Source organism: Narcine bancroftii, chromosome 1 (assembly GCF_036971445.1).
Source record: "Narcine bancroftii isolate sNarBan1 chromosome 1, sNarBan1.hap1, whole genome shotgun sequence".
NCBI lineage: Eukaryota > Metazoa > Chordata > Chondrichthyes > Torpediniformes > Narcinidae > Narcine > Narcine bancroftii.
Window position 1 is genome coordinate 440,300,650 of NC_091469.1, and position 17,705 is coordinate 440,318,354.

At 38.3% G+C, this 17,705-nt stretch overlaps 1 protein-coding gene across 4 annotated transcripts in view; it reads left to right on the top strand.

Annotated features, from left to right (window-relative positions):
* akap9 (A kinase (PRKA) anchor protein 9) overlaps positions 1 to 17,705 on the top strand; it is a 226,267-nt gene that overhangs the window by 129,916 nt on the left and 78,646 nt on the right. For 3 of the 4 annotated variants that reach the window (XM_069914357.1, XM_069914361.1, XM_069914359.1), the window contains 6 exons: positions 1,213 to 1,375; positions 10,006 to 10,218; positions 12,581 to 12,616; positions 13,647 to 13,879; positions 14,672 to 14,791; positions 16,513 to 16,689. In XM_069914357.1, coding sequence (XP_069770458.1) covers positions 1,213 to 1,375; positions 10,006 to 10,218; positions 12,581 to 12,616; positions 13,647 to 13,879; positions 14,672 to 14,791; positions 16,513 to 16,689 — 942 coding nt within the window. The remainder of the gene's footprint in view (positions 1 to 1,212; positions 1,376 to 10,005; positions 10,219 to 12,580; positions 12,617 to 13,646; positions 13,880 to 14,671; positions 14,792 to 16,512; positions 16,690 to 17,705) is intronic. The other variant, XM_069914358.1, reaches the window with a different exon arrangement.

A 17,705-nucleotide genomic window follows, 5' to 3' on the forward strand; every position in this document is an offset into this window, starting at 1 on the left:
TGCAGAGTGGTTCCAGCTACATGGAGGATTATGACTAATGAAGTCGGCTATTGCTCGGTGTGTACATGTGGTGTCATGGGACCAGTAGCCACATCTCCTGAACACCCCAGCTGTCAGAAATAAAACTTCTCACACATGAGTCTCTTTAAAACTGATGACACGACAAGCTTTATTTACAAGTCTGCAGAGTTGGACTCAACTGGTTTCTCACCAGTTAAGCCCCGATACATACAGTGCATTGATTTTTATACCCTTATTATTTGCCCTTCCCCTTCTTATTAATACTGTTTTAATTGGTTAGTATTACAAAAGCATTCTAAGTATAACTGCATTATTAATTATCACGTTCGTTACGTACACTGTGAACTCTACATACACTAAATTCTGTTTCTCACCCTTCTTATCAATCCTTTGTCTCCTGCATGTCTCTCACTATGACCATGAAAAGATAGGTTTAAAAAAACATATTCAGCAGATCCTTTTGTCCTTGGCTGCTAGTAAGCTCCCTGTCCGTTCTGGCTTCCCTGTTTATGATTAATCATCACATTTTAACTTAAGTCTTTTTAACCTAAATTCTCTATATAACCCCAGCTGCCTCCAGGCTGAAGGGGACATCAGAGCAAGCTTTACTGGTCTGACTACGAAAAGGCCTATTGACTGCCTTTTGCTGCATGACTACTGAATTTCTCCAGCACTTCTGTGTATTGCACTAAAATGCAGGTTTACAAAGAGAGATAATTTGGTACAGAGAAAAGGCAAAACTGTTTAACTGTTGTGAGGTGCATTCACGAGTCTGATAATAGCAGGAGAAAAACCGACCTTGAATTTGGTGGTGTGTGAGTGCTTGTGAATATTCCTCTTGGGAGATGACTGAAGGCTATGTGGTTGGTTGAGGAGTGGTGGTAGGGGAGGGAGTTCTTTTAATATGTTGGCTGTTTTTCTAAGGCAGAGGAAGGTGTTAGTGGAAGTGGCGGGGGGTGGGGGTGGGGGGAAGGGGTGCAATATGTATGATGGTATGAGTTATGTTCACAACTCTCTGTAGTTTATTGTGGTCTTGATCAGAGCAGTTCCTGTATTACACCCTGATATTAAATATTTTAAAGTTTGCACTTAATTTGTTAGTGAATTAAAGAATATTTAATTCTATATGTGAATGGGTAAGAGTTGATGTAATTAAAAAAATAATAATAAATTCCTGTTGTTTGCTTATAGCTTGATCATGCCAGAATTACTGAGACGGATCTTTTACGAGACACTCATCGTCAGAAAGAGCATATCGCTGATTTACACAAACGCCAAGAAGAACTCCTTGAAAGAGTTAATGAAGAATTGAAGGCCAGGGAGCAGCTGGCATTGGAGCTTCATAAAGCAGAAAGTACGTTAAAATGTTCATATAATTTATTTGTATGCAAACCAAAAGTAATTCATGAAATGCATATTTGTAGCAGAGTTTCGTATAAGAACTACCCACTGCTACACAGGATGATCTGCAATAAAACTCTATTAATCTTCAACAGAATTTGTTCAGAAATCTGACTGGTACAGCATCTGGGACTCTTGTCCTCGTCCTCATGCTCTTGCTTCAGTTCATCATAACTCAGCTTTGTGCTGCCTTTAAATTAGATGTACTAGCAAATATATTAAAAGACATTAAAATAAAAGGTGAATTAAGTGTTGAGGCATTAGTAGGACTAACATCCAATGCAAGAACTGTCAGTCCAGCACTGCCGAAGTTTCAGAACGCAGATTATTAGAGTTGATTGTATTTTAATATTTCTCGTCCATACCCAGCAAGTTATTTTTGTTGGCTGTGTCTTTTGAAGCCCATTGAGGCTCTTCATGATGCCAACCCTTTCTGTGACATCACTAAGATACTTGGAAAGTCAAAAGCAAACCACAAAGATAAAACTCTGGAAAAACATCAAGAGCAAAGCCAAGCCATACCACATTCTTTATCTTTGATTGAGGTCGCTGAATGTTTCTAAAGTTCATTTTTTTTAAATCGTGATAGTTGTATGGTTTCAAATATTTAAAGCACTAAAACCATTGATCTGATTGACTGATACTTCAGAAACTAAGAGTAAAATAAATCCAGCTTCCTTACCTTTTAGTTGTCACAATTAAAATTATTGACCCTTTGATTTTGGGACATCTAATTTAATGCAGAATTTAAGAGTTGATTTTCACAGCTGAGATGGGCCAATAAAATCAGAATTTGCAAGTAGCGTAAATTGGACAGGTCTATTCCATATGAAACTGCTGGACAAAACCAAAACCTGACAAAACCAAAACCCAACAAAACAAAAAAGCAAATTCAGCTTGTTGGTATTAGCTGGTATATTTCTTTTATCTTTGGCTTGGCTTCGCGGACGAAGATTTATGGAGGGGGTAAAAGTCCACGTCAGCTGCAGGCTCGTTTGTGGCTGACAAGTCCGATGCGGGACAGGCAGACACGGTTGCAGCGGCTGCAGGGGAAAATTGGTTGGTTGGGGTTGGGTGTTGGGTTTTTCCTCCTTTGCCTTTTGTCAGTGAGGTGGGCTCTGCGGTCTTCTTCAAAGGAGGTTGCTGCCCGCCAAACTGTGAGGCGCCAAGATGCACGGTTTGAGGCGATATCAGCCCACTGGCGGTGGTCAATGTGGCAGGCACCAAGAGATTTCTTTAGGCAGTCCTTGTACCTTTTCTTTGGTGCACCTCTCTGTCACGGTGGCCAGTGGAGAGCTCGCCATATAACACGGTCTTGGGAAGGCGATGGTCCTCCATTCTGGAGATGTGACCCATCCAGCGCAGCTGGGTCTTCAGCAGCGTGGACTCGATGCTGTCGACCTCTGCCATCTCGAGTACTTCGACGTTAGGGATGAAAGCGCTCCAATGGATGTTGAGGATGGAGCGGAGACAACGCTGGTGGAAGCGTTCTAGGAGCCGTAGGTGATGCCAGTAGAGGACCCATGATTCGGAGCCGAACAGGAGTGTGGGTATGACAACGGCTCTGTATACGCTTATCTTTGTGAGGTTTTTCAGTTGGTTGTTTTTCCAGACTCTTTTGTGTAGTCTTCCAAAGGCGCTATTTGCCTTGGCGAGTCTGTTGTCTATCTCATTGTCGATCCTTGCATCTGATGAAATGGTGCAGCCGAGATAGGTAAACTGGTTGACCGTTTTGAGTTTTGTGTGCCCGATGGAGATGTGGGGAGGCTGGTAGTCATGGTGGGGAGCTGGCTGATGGAGGACCTCAGTTTTCTTCAGGCTGACTTCCAGGCCAAACATTTTGGCAGTTTCCGCAAAGCAGGACGTCAAGTGCTGAAGAGCTGGCTCTGAATGGGCAACTAAAGCGGCATCGTCTGCAAAGATTAGTTCACGGACAAGTTTCTCTTGTGTCTTGGTGTGAGCTTGCAGGCGCCTCAGATTGAAGAGACTGCCATCCGTGCGGTACCTGATGTAAACAGCGTCTTCATTGTTGAGGTCTTTCATGGCTTGGTTCAGCATCATGCAGAAGAAGATTGAAAAGAGGGTTGGTGCGAGAACGCAGCCTTGCTTCTCGCCATTGTTAATGGAGAAGGGTTCAGAGAGCTCATTGCTGTATCTGACCCGACCTTGTTGGTTTTCGTGCAGTTGGATAACCATGTTGAGGAACTTTAGGGGGCATCCGATGCGCTCTAGTATTTGCCAAGGCCCTTTCCTGCTCACGGTGTCGAATGCTTTGGTGAGGTCAACAAAGGTGATGTAGAGTCCTTTGTTTTGATCTCTGTACTTTTCTTGGAGCTGTCTGAGGGCAAAGACCATGTCAGTAGTTCCTCTGTTTGCGCGAAAGCCGCACTGTGATTCTGGGAGAATATTCTCGGCGACACTAGGTATTATTCTATTTAGTAGAATCCTAGCGAAGATTTTGCCTGCAATGGAGAACAAAGGCGAGAAATCAGACTGCTCAAACTACAGGGGAATCACGTTGCTCTCCATAGCTGGTATATTTAGAGAACTATTATTCAACAAATATGCAAATTATTTTAAGACAACAGTTTATCATGTAGTGTGTTTTAGGCTACACCTGGAGCCACTGAAATACACCAATACTCATTTGTAATCTATATTTACCATCAATTGTTGAATGTTCTCGATTTAATTACCCTAATCTTCACTGGAATTTACAAGTAATTTATAAATAACCATCTAATCTAATTACTTTGTTGAAAGAGAACCACTCACATGAAAATAATATAACTTGTGAATATCATTGTAAACAAAATAAAATCTAATTGTTGTAGCTATTTCCGTCATTTATAAAGGAATTAATCTGCAAGATTAAATATTGATGTTACAGCACACGTTTAATTTAAATATAAATGAAGACTTTCCATTGATGGCCGAAAGTTTTTCTCAGTGATCAAATGGTTTTGAATTGATTCCAAGTTGTTCACTAAAATAGGAAGGACTACAGACCAAATAGCAATGCAGCAATAGTCATGGAGCACAGGCCCTTCAGACCACCATGTCTGTGCTAGCCATCAATCCCTATGTGTTTCAAGCAATCATCTCAAAACTTCTAAAATCTTGTGAGACTGCCTGTCTCTGCCATCTTCTCAAATTCAGTCTGAATCTTCTTATCCTTCCCTTAAACCTATCCCCTCTGATCCTAAACCTCTCTTCTGAGGGGAAAGGATTCCTCCCATCTACCCTATCTGGCCCCTTCAATGTTTTATATACTTCAATCAAGTCCTTCCTCAGCCTTCTCAGCTCTAAGCGATGCAAACCTAGCCTGTCCAGTCTCTCTTCACATGTTCTAATCCAGGAGCATTTTGGTGAATCTCCTGCATACACTCTGATGTAATCATGTTTTTTCCTTTAGTATGGTGACCAGACCCTTTGTTAGTACCAGTACATCAACTGTGATCTCACTAATGTTTTCCATAATGTGATCTTAATTCTCTCATTCTATGCTTCAGCAAACAAGAAGTAGTATCTTGTGGATCTTATTAGAGGTGTTTAAAATTATGAAGGGAATAGATAGACTAGATGCAAGTAGACTCTTCCCCCTGAGAGCAGGGGAGGTCGAAACAAGAGGACACAAGTTGAGGGTAAGGGGGCAAACATTTAGGAGAAACATTAGAGGATGCTTCTTCACTCAGAGAGTGGTGGCTGAATGGAATAATCTTCCGGAAGAAATAGTTGAGGCAGAGTCAATTCTTTCATTTAAGAGGAGGCTGGATATATACATGGATAAGAGGGGATTGGAGGGTTATGGGTGGAGAAAAGGTGGGGGATCTAGCGGAGTTGTTTGAGTGAACCGGCGTGAACTTGAAGGGCCGAGATGGCCTGTTTCCATGCCATAAACTGTTATATGGCTATCTGGTTATTAGTAACTTTAACAGCTGTGCTAGTATCTTATGGGATTCATGTTCCCTCAATTTATTTAATTTTTTTAAAATTAAATTTAAATTTAGACATTTCCCCCTCAATTTGGCGACTGTCAGTGAGATTGACTAAGTGTGAATGCACCAAGAGACAAAAGGAATTTCTCCCCTGCAGCCTCCTGAATAAACCCCATAACAGCTTGGTACAAACTGATCTTAATTTCACTGCAGTACTGCATTCTATGCTCTTTATATAGCTGCATTAATGTTGGAGAGCACCTATTTGCGTGCAGAAGAACCCTGAAACTTTTTCTTCCCAAAGATCTTTGCTGGTTTGGGGATTACAAACATGTTGAATGGATGTTCACTCTCAAGCACACAGGAAACAAAATAATGTACTTCAGGAGTTCAAAGTCTAGCTGGCTCACAAAGAGAGGTATATGATTATATGTGCATCGTGGTCTGCTCTTTCATTGTAGATATACAGTTAAATGATAATAAATTTGCACACCACCAACTAATATCACAGCGCAGTCTAAGCCCTTTGGCCCACTATCTTGTGTAAACCTATTCCATAACTTCTGATCCTTTCCAGCCTGACACCTATAACTCTATTTTTCGTATATCCACATACATATCTAGGAATCTTTGAAATGTCCCTATTATACCAACCCCCACCCCCCCCCCCACCCCCCCCCCCCCACCCCTCCAGGATTGCATTCCAGGCATCCACTACTCTCTGTGGTTTTGTTAAGAAAAGAAATTGGCTCCGACATCTCCCCTAGACTTCCATTCATTCACCTTAAACAGATGGCCTCTTCTATTTGCTATTGTCATTCTGGGAAAGAGGTGTTGGCTGTCCACTTTATTTGTGCTCATAATCAATTGCCTGGTATTCTATCAATGTACAAATCCTATGCCTACATTCAAATTCAGATTATTAGTATACTTAACAGTAAGGCCCCTGCCATTGTTCACAGACTTCCTTCTACAAAAATAAGTGTTTCTGATTGCAAAGGTGGAGAAGGGAGGGAAGGGAAGGAGGAAGAGGAGAGCAGGTTAGCAGAAACTGGAAAAGTCAGGTGGCTGCATATTGGAGAACCAACATCTGATTTTTCCTTCTGGGCACCTCCAAACAGATGGCATTAACATCTACTTTTCTGGTTTCTGCTAACCTGCTCTCAACTTTCCTCTCTCTTCCACCCCCCCCCCACCCCCTCTTCCCTTTCCCTTTCCAGTTTACCTCCCTCCCTTCCTCCTCTGTTCACCTAGCTATCCCTCCTCCCCTTGATCGCTGCTGTCTCCTCCCTCCCTTCTCCACCTATCACCTCCTGCCTTTACAACCACACCTCCCCACCCCTCCTCTTTTGTTTGGACACCTGCTGACATTTTCCTTACCTTGATGAAGGTCTCTAGCCCGAAAAGTAGGTTATATATTTTTACCTTTGCTATATAAAGGACACTGCTGAGTTTCTCCAGCTTTGTGTTTTCACTTCAACCACAGTGACTACAGATTTTCTTGTTTTATCCTGTTTCTGATATTGTTTATAGGAAAATTTTGGATAGGATTCAGCAAGAATCGTGCTGTTCCTTCTCAAGTAACGTCATGGCATGCTTTACATTCTAAAAAGAGCACATGCTTGATCTTGTTTTAAAAGCTAATACTCAGCAATGCATTGTTCTACTGAAGTGTAAATCTGGATCATTTGGTGCTTGGGCTCTTTTTGTATCAGAGCAGAAATTGTGGCCACACCTCTAAGTGTACAATGTGCTTGTGCATAGAAATCATAGGGTATGTGTAACAATATAAGATGGCGTATGTGCTTGCATTTATGATAAAGGACAAGGTTAAAGAACTTTGATGAACAGAATATTGGATTGTCACCATTCTTCCCCTATCCACTGTTCTGACCTTGAACACTAAAATTGTGCAATGTTTAGCAATAGTTTTCATTTGGAGGATGAGATAAAAACCAGTTTCAATCATTGCCTGAGGGGTTAAAAATATGGGCTGGCATGTGAATAGATGGGTATTGGTGGAAGGAGAAGGAACATTTTCATCTTTGACTACTGAATTGGTTCTGGATAAGGAAATGAGTGAGAATCATTAAGGAGACTGCATGCCATTAGGTAAGGGTGAGTGACTGTCACTACCACCCACCCATCACTACTTGTTAATACCGTTTTACCTCCTTATGGTTGTAAGCAGTCAGAGCATTTAAATTCATTTAAATAGACCTAGAATTTAGAAAGCTTGTATCAGAGTGGTGACCTTGAAAATATAAGTTTATCATTAAAAACTTGACACGTTGATATCCATCAGACAAAAATCTGCTGACTCATTCTGGCCTGATTTCCAAGCCAGCCAAATTTTAACTACAGTCTTAGTTCAGGAAAATAAAGGATGAATAATAGCTACTGGCATTGCACTAAATGAGTAAAACATCTGGAAGCAAAATTCTGATTTCATCCTCACCTGCCAAACTTTGATCTACTGTGCTGATAACATCCTGAATGTTAATTTTGCACAGTGCAACTTCAGATGGCAATTCTGTTGGATCGAATTGCATAATTGAACAACATCAAACCCTATCCATCTATAGCATTGCTGGTGTTTGTTTGGAGTATATTTTCCAAAAACTGAAATTTTTCTCATTGCATGAAAATTAACAAAAAAATTGAATAAATTTAATTAAAAAGCAATATCACAATTATTAGATTTATATTCTTAAATATAAATTTAAACTGTAGCATCGAGATGTAAAGGACACTGGAAGGATTTTCAAAATTTGGAAATACATCCCCGAATGATCAGACATTAAATTTTCCCATTGCACATGAGCAGAATAAACTTGTAAAAGGTAAAATTCACTTAATTATAAATTCATCAGTGCATTGTTCATGATGAATAGAATTATGCATTTCATAGAAAAACAATACATTTTGAACTAAAAATAGTTTTCCTACACTATCAATTAATTTCATAGGTCACCATAGCATGAAAAGTTACTTTTCTCAAATCTCAAATATAGCTATCGTTACCTCTGTACAAAGTTTTGTTATCGCAAAGGTGTATCGAGTGTTGCTAAATTATAAATTAAACCGGAGCCAGAATGCAAATCAAAGGTGTTGGAAATTCTCATTATTGAAAAATAAATTTAACCTCATCAATTTCAACATAGCATCCCAACTCCTGTACTCAATGCTTTGATTTATGAAGGCCAATGTGCCAAAGTTCTCTTTTAGCTGTGGTTGTAAATGGATGCAAAATATGCTTTGTGATAGGAATCAGTGAGTTGTTGTTTTTCAGATTAGAGGCCTGTGACTAGTGGTGCCCTGCAGGAATCAATGCAAGATACCCTGCTGTTTTCAAGTATCTTAATGATTGAAGTGAGAACATGGGTGGCATGATGAGCAAATTTAAATTAATGGTGTAGTAGACAGTGATAACATTTGTTTAAGGTCACTGTGGACAAACGTGAAGTGACATACTTTTTGATGTTAAACCAGGGCAGGACTAGTACAGTAAATGACAGCGTTTTGTGAAATGTGGGAGAACTGATATGTAGCCTCCTGAATGTGACAACACTGGTAATGATCAAAGAATGTGGATTTCTTGCTTCATTGGAAGGGTACTAAGTACACAATTGAGATATAATATTATTGCTGTAAAATATATGAGCTAGACAGTACAGGGACTATTGTATCATAAGACAAGAAGGATGTGATCAGGCTACAGAGGATGCAGGAAAATTTTCATAATGATTTTTAAAATTTAGACATACAGGACAGTAACAGGCTCTTCTGGCTCACAAGCCCATATTTCCCAAATACCTCAATTCACCTACAACCCTCATATATTTTGTGGAGGGTTGGAGGAAACCTCACACAGAAACAGGGAGAACAAAGATTCGAACCTGGGTCGCTGGTGCTGTAATAGCCTTGTACTAACCACTACGCTAACCGAGCTGCCCTATGTTGCCAGGACTCACGGGCTTGAGTTATAAGGAAAGAATGGATGGACTCAGATTGTTTTCCAGTGTGCGAAGGAGACGGAGAGGATCATACACAAGGTTCAGTCTTTTTTCCAATAGAGGGAAAAATAAAACTAGAGGGCATAGGTTGAAGATGAGAGGGTAAAGAGTTGAAGGAGACCTGATGTCAGAACATTAAGATAGCTGCATTGATAGGGAATTTTTTAGATCAATATGCATCAAATGCAGAACGAGTTCAGGTAGGCACCTTGATTGGCATGGACATATTGGGCAGAAGGGCCTGTTCTGTATTGTATATCTCTAACTGTATCAGAGTAATGTTGTTATAGTGACAGCTTGTTCTTTCGTGTAGTCAATTCTTTTTGAAATTGTTGATTTAATTCTAACTTTTAAGGAATGTTGTACTTTGACACTGTTCAACCTGCCTCCCATAAGGATGAGTTTAGGAGCATAAACCTACTTCATGTATCAGTGTAATTGATTGTATAGACTTTCATCTTGTTGGACTGCTTTTAGGATTTGCAACTAGCTTTGAAGTGCATGTTTTCTTGTTGTAATCAAAGGAATATGTAATTTTTTTTCTGATGTTGCTCTAATGTCCAAAAACATATTTTAATTTCATCTTATAAGATTTTTGCTTTCTATTTTCTTTAATATATCTAATTCAGGTATCATTGATGGTTATACAGAAGAAAAAGCTAATTTGGAAAGGCAGATTCAAGAGAAAGCTGAGAGTCAGAATCAGATTGCACAAGAGCTCCAGCACACAAGTAGCCGTCTGCAAGAACTAGAAGATGAGCGTCAACAGCTTCACCAAGAAAAAGAACTCATCTCAAGACAACGAATTGCAATGAAAGAAAATTCAGGATCTGTTGAGCTCCGTATGTATTGTTCAACTTATATTCTTGCTCGTTGTTTTTCCAAATTTTGAGCAGAGATCTGGGATGTATGTTATCAAATCATTGGAAATTAGGAGGAAGTCATTTCTAGTTCTTTGTTTACACTTTTGTATATTTCAGGAGGGTGCACGAATGGAAGAAAGTTGTAGAATTAGTTTATATTCAGGTAGTTTCAACATGAAGGTTGGTCTATTGTCTCCAAAATGTATTCTAAAAATTGATTCTCAGGTGCCAGCTCTTACTGCTAATTAGACATTGTTTGTAGTTTCCCACAGCTTGTGTGAATTATGAGTACTGATTTAATTCCTTGCATTCCCTTGGTATCCTTTTCTGCTGAGATTTCTGAACTCGTCTGGAAATATCTTGCTGTCATATAAGAAATTCATTGGTAGTTTATGACTTTCAATAGACCAGATGATCTGTTGAACGTTTTTGTGGAAATATGTATGTTAGAGGAAATGTCATTGATCACGCGATCGCTTCCAGAAATCCAGATGCAAGGAGGTAGACAGTTTTTTTGAACTGGTGTATAACTGGTACATAAGCTGAACATTGTGTTCATCTATTCAATTGACGATTCTTTGGAAGAAAATATTTTCCTCTTAAACTTGGGTAATTTGATATTCTGTTGTTACTGATTGTTTCTTTGTCCATTGTGACTTAATTAGTTGAAGAAAATGTTGTTGAGAGCCTTCCAGAAAAATGTATTAGAATCTTTGTTGCTTTAAAATTGAACCTCGTCATACCATATACTGTATAAACCTAATGACAGTTATTAAAAATCAAAATATTCTAAATATATTAAATAATCTTGTTTTCAAAATGTAACTTTGAATTTGGCACAAGAGTGATGAGAGGCCATATCTAGATCACAGCAAATACAGTGCTTTAAGTTTAATCAGAAGCCTAACCCAGGGTAAACCATGTATAAAAGTCTACACATGGCCTACTGAAGATAGTTTTGTTTTCATGAAAATAAGCTCAAACAGGGAATTTTATTTTGTGTGTATAAACTAAGAGTGGAAAGACATTTTTATTTTTGTTTACGCATATGGGGGGGGGGGGTTCAAGTTGTAGACTGATAGCAACATCATCTTTGGGGATTATGTGATGAGGAATGAAGACATTTAATTTATTTTTGTTATATTTTACATTAATACTACAGAATTGTAGTAAATACGAATGTTTTCAAAGGGGTGACATCGTTTTTTTTAAAGGTTTCTAATTGGAATACTCGTGCATCATGTACAATAATGTTCCCTAAAAGTGACAACTCCAGTAGAAAGGATTGAGAAGAAGTTACTTGGCATGCTTGCCTCCATTGGGGAGGATGGTGAGGGTGGGCAACAATGTTGAGGTTAAATGTTGGCAGCTCATGATACAAGTTTACAAGTTATTGGTGAGTCAAAACTCGGAGTATTGTGTGTAGTTCTAGTTACCCAGATATAGGAAAAATGTTATTAAATTAGAAATGGTTCAGAGGAGATTAACAAAAATGTTGCCAGGACTAAGCAGCCTTGAATTATAAAAATGAAGCTGAATACCTTTTTTTCACTGGAGCATAGGAGGCTGACAATGGACCTTGTAGATGAATTTAAAATGTGATGCATGGATAAAGTGAATGTTCAATGTCTATTTCCATGGGTAGATGATTCTAGAACTAGATAGCAGAGGTGTGGTTACAGGGTGCTTAAATGTATGTGGGATAAATGCAGGCGAATAGGATAGCCCAGAAAGACAATTTGGATGGCATAGATGATTTGGGCTGACTAGCCTATTATGTTGAATGGTTCTATGACTGGTTTTCTTTTGTTCAATAAGATGGAGAGGATAGGTTTGCTCATCTGTAATTTTTTGGAATCTTGTATTTTATGATACAAAAAATCTGTAATGGAGTTGTTTTAAATTTACTTGCATGTTTTAAATTTTAATGTGAAAGGTATTTACAGTATTTTCATGAAAACCATGGAATACTTTAATGAGTTAAAAATAAGCAGTAAAGATTGAAAAACTAATTTTGAGCAGAAAATCATTTCATTATTTTTGAATTGTACACTTTGAAATGGAATTTAATGTTTTTTGACAGTTTTTTTAATGTCTAATTACCTAATCAAGAGGTTTTTTTTCCTACATCTGGTGTTAAGTGAGCAATAACAATGTTCAAATTTGCAGTTTCAGTTTTCATATCAAGTTCAGCCATTTTAATATCTATGACATTGCATGTATAACTACACAACTACTCAACTCATTGCACAAAACTCTTTGCTATAATTTCCATAAACTCACCATATTTAAGTCAAAAGCTTTGAGGCATCTGAATTATTGTGCTTTTTTGTTCTCCTAGGCCTAGTTGAAGTTGCAGGTGCAGCACCAGAACCAGGTGTGTTTGTGGACTGCATGGCCAATCTGCAATCGGATCGTGCATAATTGGAAAATTGTGTTCTACTCATTTCAGTTTCTTTTTGGCTGGTTGCTTGGGGTTTTTTTGGCTATCTATTAATCTATAACAACTTTCAAATCCAATAACATATTGCAGCAAGTTTTGATTTTTGAAGCATATTTTAAATATTTAAAAATAAGCATGATATCCTCTTAACTATTTGTTGCAAAATAAATCCCTGAGAAAAAGCAAATCATCTTTTTAAAAAAAATATAATAATGTGAAGCATTTAACACAAGAAAACAATGCACGAAATGCTCTTTGGTTACTTGTGCTGAATTAACATTATCGAGAAGCGATTGTATTTTGTGTTCTACTTTAGAACCATAGTTCCATTGGCTACAGTAGCACTGAACATCAGAAGCAGAATACAAGGCAAAGTTGCTGCTATAAGTGAGCCTTGCACAAGTCACTGATTATGAAATTCAATCACCACACTTGGGCCTTTTAAAAGTTATAATTAACAGCTTAAAACTAATGTTATGACGCATATCAATTTCAGCTCTATCAATTTCTAAAGTCAAAATTTCAACATGGTTAAGTTACGAAACATAGACTGAAACATTTGTCAGTGGCTGAAGGAAATATCAACTTAAATGACATTTATTATATCAATATTTTTATGACTGATAAAATACAAGAGCAGACGTTTGCTGTTAAGGCAAATTAATTAGCTTAACATTTTTTAAAAAGATGATGGTTGGCATTGGATCTTTACGAGCTGCACCTTATAAATTGATCATGACTAATGTGACTCTGCCTTTTCAAATTTTCTGCACTGTCTAACAATTGATTACATAAGGGGCTTCTCATGGTTGTGGTTCTTCGTGTTTGCTATGGAGGTAGGTGATGGGGAAGGTTTATCAAGAATTGTGGAGGCTGCTTTAGTAAAGAAGCGTCTTGGAGCTGTTTACAGGGCTTACCTTACTGTTGTGGTCCTAACGACGAATGTGGTTTACTTTACATGCAGAGCTTCTGGAAGAAACTGAAAAGCTCATGAAGGAAAAACGGGAAGTACAACGTCAGGCAGAAAAAGAACAGAATGACTTCATAAAACGGGTGAAATTACTCGAAAGTGAATTGGAAGAACAGGTGAACGTGACAATAGTGATGGAACAGGAAAAGAATTCTGAGATTTTGGATCTACAGCAACAGATTTTGGCTCTGGAAAAACAACTGGAGAAGAACAGAAAGTTCTTGGATGTATGTATGCTTTTGCTGTTCTTTCAGGCTCCGCAGGGCCCCCATTCCCCATTTACTGTACAAGTCCTGCCCTTGTTTAACTTATGAAAATCACCCTCCATCTGCTATTCCTTGACCCAGTGATCAGTTGATCAAGATCCTGTTGTAAAATTAGATAACCTTCTTCACTCCCATATATATCACCAATTTTAGTGTCATCAGGAGACCTGATAACCTTATTACTCACATTCTTTCCAGGTCATGATGGACAAGACTAGACCCAACACAAAGGCAAGTCATGGGTCTCCAGTCTGAAAAACAACCCTCAGCCATCACCCTCTGTTTCCTACTGCCAAGAAAATTTTGTTTCCAATTGGCAAGCTCGCCCTGGAACTCGTACAATATAACCTTCCAGACCAGCCTACCAAGATTTTGTTATTTTATTGATAACATCAGAAGCAGAATACAAGGCAGTTTTTCAGACTGGAGACCCATGACTTGCCTTTGTGTTGGGTCTAGTCTTGTCCATCATGACCTGCCCAGCAGTTAAATATCACACTGCATGGTAATTTCCTCCATTTTAAATCCATTCTATGAAGTTCTAAATTAGCGGTTGTGCAACCATTGCACAATTAGGCAAATTAATTATCCCTCTGCTGACCATTTTATGTCAAAAAGTGTTGTTTTTAAAATGCAGTCAAAAATTTTTAATAAAACAGTCAATTGTGGACAAGCCAATTTAATTGCTGTATTGCATTAAAATTACATGCATTGTTAAATTGTATTGGTTGTCACCTTATGTGTTGATTATAGGAACAGGCAATAGACCGGGAGCAAGAGAGAGACGTGTTTCAGCAAGAGATATTGAAACTGGAGCAGCAACTCAAAACTCCCCAAAGGCTCCAACCCAACAGTGATCAAAGAAACAGGGAGGTAACATGTAATAACTATATAACATGTAATGTATATAATTTTCCTGTAGATCAAGAAATATTTCTGTGGATATTGTATTTTGTTATCCTTTTATTCTCTATTCCCACAAAACACCATTGACTTTTATTTAAAGAAAGAATTCAGGCACTCTTGACTTCTGTTTCGATTTTTATCGAATCCTACAGCACAGAAGCATGCCTACCATGTCCATGCCAATCTTTATGACCATGTAGATTAATTCCATTTTTCTACATTAGGTTTTTATCCTTTTATTCCTTGATCAAGTCCCTATCTAAACATTTCTTAAACATAGTGATTACATCTGATTCCACTACAACCTCTGGCAGCGAGTTCCAGATCTCAATTATTCCATGGAAAACAAAAATCTTTTCCTCATCTTAAACCTATGCCCTCTTGTTTTCGTAACCCCCTATCGTAGTGGGGGAAAATGATGTTGAGACTTTATCCTTCCTTTGTCGTAAAATTTTATATACCTAGATCAGGGCACATCCTCATCCTCCTTAGTTCCAGAGAAATCAGCCCTGCTGTTCAATCTTTCTGTATAATTAAAGTTCTGCAGTCCAAGTAACATCTTGGTGAATCTCACGGGCGCAGCCAAATTCGTGCTGTACTGTAGTGAGAAGAACTACATATCATACTCCAAATGCAGGAGAGCCAGTGCTTCGTAAAATTGTAGAATGTCTTAACTTTCAGGGAACTTGGACGATATCCAAGGTCTCTCTGTTCATCAATGCCTCTTCAGCATTCTCACATTAATGTACTTTTCCTATCTATATTTGACCACGAAATGCATTACTTCACACTTGTTAGGATTAAATTCCATCTGCCAATATACTATCCAGCTTTCCATCTGATATATATCGTGCTAGAGGTTAAGACAGCCTACTTAGCTATCCACAATGCCTCCACTTTTTGTTTCATCTACAAGCCGATGACATTCGCAAACAATGAGAATCCCAGCACAAATCCCTAAAATTGAAAAATGCATTCTTCCACCAGTACTTCTGCCTTCCAATCACTAAGCCAATTTTAAAACCAATTAGCCAGCTTGCCTTGCAGTGTACCTTAACCTTAAGTTTGTAAGTCAATCTTAGTTTTTAAAGGACTATTTCCAGCCAAATATTCTAATTTTTAACTTATTTCATATCTAGCAGATGGGCGAACGGACCAGGCATCCACACATGTCTCCTCACCATTGCTTAACCTCACACTTTGAAAGAAATTTATGAACTGCTCACATCATGTTATAAATACAGGAGTAAATAGTGACCATCATGTTATAAATACAGGAGTAAATAGTGACCATAATTTAATTTTGTGCCAGTGACCAAATTCAGTGTAATGAAGCATTCGGAATTTTCAATTTCTTTGATTTTTGAGTTATGCAATATTTATCTTTCTGATCAATGCAGATACTTTAACTCACTGGCTCCACCATTTTTTCTGTACACTTGTTCAGGTAATTTCAGAATTTTCTGGGAAAATTTGGAGTATGCTCACAAAAGAATTTTTAGAACTAATGTCAGGTTACTGGCACACTGGATGAAGTGTGTTCTACAACTTTTTTTGAGAAATCCAAGTTCATCCATGGTTCAACAGTATTTCATTAATCATGGCTTCTTTAAAATCGTATTTCAAACTTATTCAATTAAATAAGATAAGCAAACATGTTTTCCTGTTTGCTTTTGTGTTCTTGGTAGATGGACCATCTGACTGACCAATTAAAAGACAAGACTGACCGGTGCAGTGAACTTCTGCTTGATAAAGAGCAGCTTCAGAGAGATTGTCAAGAAAGGAATGAAGAAATTGATAAATTGGAAAATCGAGTTAGAGAACTGGAGCAGGCATTGATCAGTACCACTGACCCCTTACAAAAGGTACTAATTTATGCTTTGGAACAAAGGATATGCAGGTGGGACATAAGTCAGTGACCTTGCCTTTGTTCTTGTTGCATCTTGTTATGTAATGTGTCAGTTTGCTGGACCTTTTCCTTGTGCTGAGGTAGGTCTCGATGTTACATTGATGCCATCTATATTAGCACAGCCTTTGTTGACACGTTATCAAAGAACTTCTAAAAAATAGGAAAAGAGAGACACTGACATATAAATTGAACTGCACAAATGACTTTGATAACCAGGCCATGAGTTGGCTATGGGTAGATTTCCCGAGGTTGGTGACAAAATCCAATTGAGTTTCTAATAGCTTTAATTATTACAACATGTAATCATTTTTAGGACTCCTAATATCATGTATAAATCCATCCAAGACCATTTTAAAATCAGGTTTAACTCTGATGTGATCAAATCTGAAATACAAGGTGCAGTGGTCCAAAGATTTTGAAATAGATATCATTCAGAATGAGAATTTATTGTCATGAACAAGCCATGAAATTCTGTGTTTTGCCGCAGCATCTGATGGCAAACATTTCTATTATAACCATCTTACAACGTAACTTTAAATTAAAAAAAATTAAAACAGTAGTACACGAAAAGTAAGGCAATGTCTTTGGTTCATTGATTATTCAGAAATCTGATGGCAGTGGGGAAGAAGCTGTCCATATGTCGTTGAGTTCTCAATTTTAGGCTCCTGTACCTTTTTTCCCGATTGTAGCAGAACAAAGAGGGTGTGGCCTGGGGGGGGCTGTGGTTCTTTGAGGAGAGAGGCTGCTTTTTATAAGACTCATGTACTCATGTAGATGCCATTGATGGAGTGAAGTCTGGTGCCTGTGATGTCTCAGGCTAAGTTAACAACCCTCTGCAGTTTATTCTTATCCTGAGAGTTGGAGCCTCCATATCAGGCCGTGATGCAACCAGCCAGAATACTCTCCACGGTACACCTGCAGAAGTTTTCAAGAGTTTTCAGTGACATACCGAATCTCCTCAGACACCTCATA